Source organism: Vicia villosa, linkage group LG2 (genome assembly GCF_029867415.1).
Source record: "Vicia villosa cultivar HV-30 ecotype Madison, WI linkage group LG2, Vvil1.0, whole genome shotgun sequence".
NCBI lineage: Eukaryota > Viridiplantae > Streptophyta > Magnoliopsida > Fabales > Fabaceae > Vicia > Vicia villosa.
The window spans coordinates 127,999,806-128,005,941 of NC_081181.1; the positions used below are offsets into that span (position 1 = coordinate 127,999,806).

The following is a 6,136-nucleotide window of genomic DNA, read 5'->3' on the forward strand; positions in this document are numbered from 1 at the left end:
CTTGGTTGTGCTGCGGCATCACTCTCATAAAGGTATGAATCAAAATGTGAGGTGGGAACTTTATTCAACATAACCGTGCTGTTCGTTGCATTCAATATTATAATTTGAAAGATCACCTACTAAAGCAAAACCTAACTAATATAGATACCATTCCAAATTAACGGATTCTCTTTCATCACTTCAAGTTAAACCCAATAGAGTAATTTGAAAATAATGTAACACCCTCCAAAAACATCACACTATGTCCTACCTACACCTTACAAAATATCTCTAATTAATATGCCATCAGAATATTGCTGAGTATTTAGGTCTGTCCTGATTCTGATGAAGTCTACGGTCGAGATTGAAGACTAGATATAAGTGGCTCTTTTGTTTAGTACACGAGATTTTGGTTCATATCCATATGCATTAAGTTTATGATGCAACTACATGAAATGCCAAAAATATCTTATTGTAGTAATGCACGTGTATAGTGCTCCAAACAACTGTACTAGTAGTGTGTTTGAGTGTTGGATTTTCAAAATAAGTTTGAATATTGTGTCACTTTGTTAAAACTTTATGAAAAAGAAAAGTCGATGTGGTGTATAAATTCTTGTGTTTGGTAACATCGATAACATTGCCGTGTGGGTTCAGTTGCAGGTGAGAATGTGTTCTTTTGCTATGTAATTTTCCCTCCATACCCATCCACAAATTTAACTTAACACATTACTTCAAAAAATTGTGGACCGTTCGATTTGGATGATATCTTCTATTTTATGAAGCTTCCAAATTCTTCAATTTCCCAAAGTAATTAACATTACTCTCTTTGTGTTGTTTTGTTCATGAAATTCATGCTTTTCAACGGCCACACCTCATTTATATTTGAAACGTAAATGTTTCCAAATTTTAAAATTAAAAAAAAAAAAACTTTAGAGAGAAAAAGAAAGGTTAAAGGGAATTGAATAATCAATTAAGCATAATGGATTATATGAAATTAAAGTCTCCTAAACAGTTACAAAAGCCTAATTAAACCTAACGCACTCAATACAAGGAAGAAAAAAATGTGTACACTAACTCGGGTCCGATTGAACCGGGTCTAAAATCTACACTACTTTCTCTGTCTAGTTCTTTTTTCTTCCTTTTTTTTTAAATAAAAAAAGGGAAATTAATTAAATTAAAAATAAATAAAATAAAAATAATAAATCAAAAACTGGGAACAACCGGAGAAGGGGACAAACCGGTTTCGGTTTCAATTTCAACACCGCCAACAACCTCCTTCTTCCGCCGCATTTCAAGAACCTTCCGGTGGTGGTTGGAGTGCAATTCATTTGAAAAAGTAGGGCTACAAGCGGGTCGGTATTCGGGTAATAACCGACCCGATTTATAACGGACCCCACATGCGTTACAAAGCGTTTTTGCTCCAAGTGGTCCAGTTCTCCACTGAGGTGTCTTCTGCACACCGCAATGACTGCACCGGCGCGGCGGCGGAGCCACCGCACCGTGACCCGAACCATTGAAACTCGTCATTTTCTTCGGTTTCTTCACCGGAACCGAGTCGAAACTTTGTGGCACGTTGGTGTAAATCAACAAAGGGCTAGTAGGAGAGGAAGATGTTGAAGATGAAGTTGAACTTGTAGAAGAATCCGTTAACGAAGTTGACCCGAATGGCCAAACCCGAACACCGGTTCTTGTTCTTTTGCTTCTAGCTTTGGTCTGAACCGGAGTTTTGAAAGTGACAACCGGGGTTTTCTTCTCCGGCTTCGGCTCAGGAAGAACCATTGGTTTTTTCTCCGTTGCTGTTAAAGTTACAACCGGCATAGCAGCAGAGAATTCCGAGAAGGAATCAGAATCTTCAACAAAATGAGAAAGCCATTCCAAGTCCGCAACATCATCATTCTGTAATTAAAAATTGAAACTTTCGTCAAACAAACACACATAAACACAACTAAACAACATAGTTTCGATTTTTTTAAGGTTTATAAATACTGTCGGAAAAGAAAATGCACCGGAACGTTGAGGTCGGTGGTGGGTAAAGAACCGTAATCTTGTTGGAGAGAGAAACTGTTGTCAAGGTTGGAAATTTCATTGCTTTGTTTGAGAGTGACACAAGCATAGTCTTCTTCCTCGTTTTGTTGTTGTTCATCAACGTGAGAGAAATCAAGGAGGTCGTCAACGAAAAAATCGTCCGAGGTTGTTGTTCCATTTGGTCCATTAAGTCCCGTAACATCATCGACAATTGTTTGAGGTGCCATGTCTTTCCTTAAACTTGTCTTCAACGCTGTTTCAACGCACTCCATTTCTGTTTTCTCAACCTATAAATACAACAAAACAATCTTGTTTTAATTTTTGTTACAAAATTGAAATAATTACATGTTACTAGTTATGAATATGAATAATACCTGTTTAGTAGGTAGATGAGAAAAGAGAGGAACTTTGGGAATGGTGGAACAAGAAGAAGAAGGTAAAGGATGAAATTGAAAGAGAAGAGGATAGGGAGTTTGGTAAAGCATTGAATAAGGGGTGAAAACGTCAAGGGATTTTTATTATTACTATAAAGTGTCTGTTTCTTTCTCTCTCTAAAATAACCTTTTTCTTTCTCTCTCTATAGTATATGGTAACATTTGAAATATACGTTTTTATGTTTTTGATACATAACGGTAGAGGTAAGTAAATTAATGAGAAATTATTAAAAACATAAACATGAAATTTCGAACGATGATTCCTTATTATGTATTTTTTGTAGGAATAAGGACGAATCGAATCGTACTTAGTACTATACTTACGATACTTGCGACCGTATCTACGACTTTAGAACTGTTTGATTTTATTTATGTTACAAGTTAGGGTGATGCTCTCTGTGTCTTATTCACTGTACATGTTATCTTTTGTTACTGGAAAAACCAAAATTTGTGAGACCTAGGAAACTACGATTTTTTGAAAAAAATAATAATAATAAAAGAAAATTGATGTCCTCTTTTTTAACTTTTTCTTTTCCTCTTTAGGATTTGAAAACTGGGGAATTAGGATAAGTGTTTCACTAAATTACCTTTTATGTCTTGTTGTTGCCCACTGTGTTGTTCGCCGTTCATTTTGGATTTGCTTGTTTGCTGCTATGATGCTATCCTATCCTTTACTTTTCCCGCTCTCTATTTTCTAATGATAGTGAATATTTGAAAGGAGATATATATTACTAATAAGAATACATTGCTAATAAAAAAGAAAGAAGAAAAATACATGCATTAAAGACCAAAGTTCATGAAAAAGGTAAATCAAATCAAATAAACTTAAATAAAAGAAGATTATGTCTGAGTTGGGATTATCTTCATTTCCTTAATATAATTTTATACTACATAGTTTTTTTTCTATATATTATCTTATTAAAAAAAATTCTGTATAGAGTTTTATACTAAATTAGTGATATAAATATATATTTTTTGAATTGATGACATAAATTAATTATTTATATGCAAAATTCATAATAATAATAATAATAATAATAATAATAATAATAATAATAATAATAATAATATTTGTTCCTTCTAGAAAAATAAGATGATCACTACTTAGTCTAATATGATTAAAAAAATCAAAAAAATATTAGGTGGAATAGTTCAATAAGAATTTTTGACTAGAAAAATCAAAAACAGCTAACTATTAAATTTTATTTGATAACAAAATAGTAAAATCTTATGTCGTCTATACTTTTTTCATTCAAATATTAGATTAAAAAGTTTGTTCAAAGTAATGAATCACATTTGAGTAAAAAATTCTTCTTTATAAAAGGAAATTTTAAATATCAATACTCACAGCAACATTTATTAACTCAACTTTAAAAATTGTTGAATTTTAAAAAAAAAAAAAACCAAGAACATACTTCTAAAGTCTTTAAATATATCATCATATAAGGAGTTTTTTTTTCGAAAATAAAGGATATATAAATAAACTAGTTAAATACTCATATTAGTGCGGTCGGACGAATTACGCGTAAATTTTTTTATACGATATAAAATATATTTAAATGTATATCTAAATTTGAAATTAATTATTAATTTTAAAATAATAATAATAATTATATAAATTCAATTATATTAAAATATAAAGAGAAAAAACTGAGATAAAAAATTTAATATTTAAAAATAAAGATTTTGTCATTTAAATTAAGGTAATTATTGATTTAAATGATATGTATTGTGCTTATAGTAATCCGTAAAATAAAAAATTTATTTGATACAATATAAAATCTATTCATATATAGTAAATTTTAAATGAATTATTTAATTGTAAAATGAAAAATAATTATATAAATTCAATTTTATTAAATAATCATATAAAAAAAATGACTCGTGAGATGAAGAAAGACAAAAAAAAGGAAAATTTTGATATTTTAAAATAAGAATTTTGTCTTTCAAACCAAGACAAATTGTTAATTAAAATAAAATAACATTGTGTTAATAATAACCTGTGAGATAAAAAAATTATTTAATACGATATAAAATATATTTATATATAAATGCAAAATTTTGAACTGATTTACTTAATTGTAAAATGAACAATAATTTTATAAATTTAATTGTATTAAATAATTAAAAATAATAATTAATTGCAGGATAGAGAAAAAATTAATATTTGAAAATAAAATATTTATCTCTCAAACTAAAACAATGGTTGATTAAAATAAAAATACATATTATGTTAATAGTGACCTATGTGATTTAATTTTATTTTTAAATTTTATTAGTATTTTTAGTAATAATAAATAAATAGAAAGAAAAAAATTAAAATGAAAGTGAGAAAGTGTGAGAAAAGAAAATATGAGAGACATTAAAAATTTTAATCAAAGAGAGAATAAGTGGATGTAATATTTAATTGTAAATTAATTGGTGAATATTGAAAAATGAATACCACGTGACATATTAGACTGAAAGACATAAATATTATTTAATTACTTAAATGTCTTTTTTTTTAGTTTAAATAATTTGTTGTGAAATGACAATTTAGAGAATTCATGCAATTGAATTGTTATATATAGACTAGACGTCTACCCGCGCGATGCGCAGATATATTTTATTTATTATCATTGATAAATAATTAGTTAAATAAATATAAAATATATTTGTATTGATACTTTATATGGAGTTTACGTTTTTATATAAAAAGATTAACAATAATTTAATAGTTTATAATATATATATATATATATATATATATATATATTAATAATCATGTTAAAAATGATAAACTTAATAAGTGAATAAAAATATTTAATATAATAATAATATAAACATATTCAATACTAAGAATTTATTAAAAGTGATATTAGACATTTTAAAAAAACTATTCTTATACCACTTATTTTCGCTTGAAAGACATGTAAACCTCTCATAATATATATTTAATCCATAATATTGAAAAAAACATACCAATATAAAAAATTCTCTTCAATATTAATATTGACTTAAAATATGAATTAAAACCTTTAAATTAATATAATTTAAATTCAGTATAAAATATCAGGAAAAAAGAGAAGAGAATTACAACAGTGAGATGGCAAGACCTAATCCACTAAATTAACTAATGAAAGAATAAATAAAATAAATGACAAAAACAAAACAATTCAAAATTGAAAATATAAATTAAAAATAGGAAAATATAAATTTGGGAGGTCAAATTTTCAACTGCATTTGTTTCATACACAGTATATATGCGAGTAAACCATATTTAAGTTAAGTGACTTACAATTTGACTATTATCCTTAAGTCCCAAATATTTAAGTTAAGTGACTTACAATTGACTATTAATCCCGAGATTCAAAGAGGTTGACACATCAACATTTGTGTTATATTAAAATGACACGTCATCATTATGTTTAGGATTGTTACCAAGGTTGTCATCATGACAACCTTGAATTTATATTAAGTATATTTTATCTAAATAATTTAGATAAATTACTGCCCTATTGAATCACTTTTGGCCTAGATACCCTTCAAAACTCTTGCATGTGCTTGTTTTGGAGTATATATAATTTATGTTTGCAATATCTTGTATTCGCTTAGCCTGCAAAAATATATAATATGTTTTGACCAGGGGCGGTTCTATAGCCCAGCGAGCCCGGGCACGCGCCCGGGCTCAACCCCTAATTTCTTTTTATTTCACCCAA

General features: G+C 28.1%; 1 protein-coding gene across 1 annotated transcript; it reads right to left on the reverse strand.

Annotated features, from left to right (window-relative positions):
- Positions 1–937: 937 nt before the first annotated feature.
- LOC131646765 (GATA transcription factor 6-like) lies at positions 938–2,594 on the reverse strand. Its single transcript, XM_058916730.1, has 3 exons — positions 2,379–2,594; positions 1,986–2,291; positions 938–1,875 (listed from the first exon to the last, which is right to left on the reverse strand). The coding sequence occupies exons 1-3, from the start codon at positions 2,487–2,489 to the stop codon at positions 1,183–1,185; spliced, it is 1,110 nt and encodes a 369-aa protein (XP_058772713.1). The 5' UTR covers positions 2,490–2,594; the 3' UTR covers positions 938–1,182.
- Positions 2,595–6,136: the final 3,542 nt, after the last annotated feature.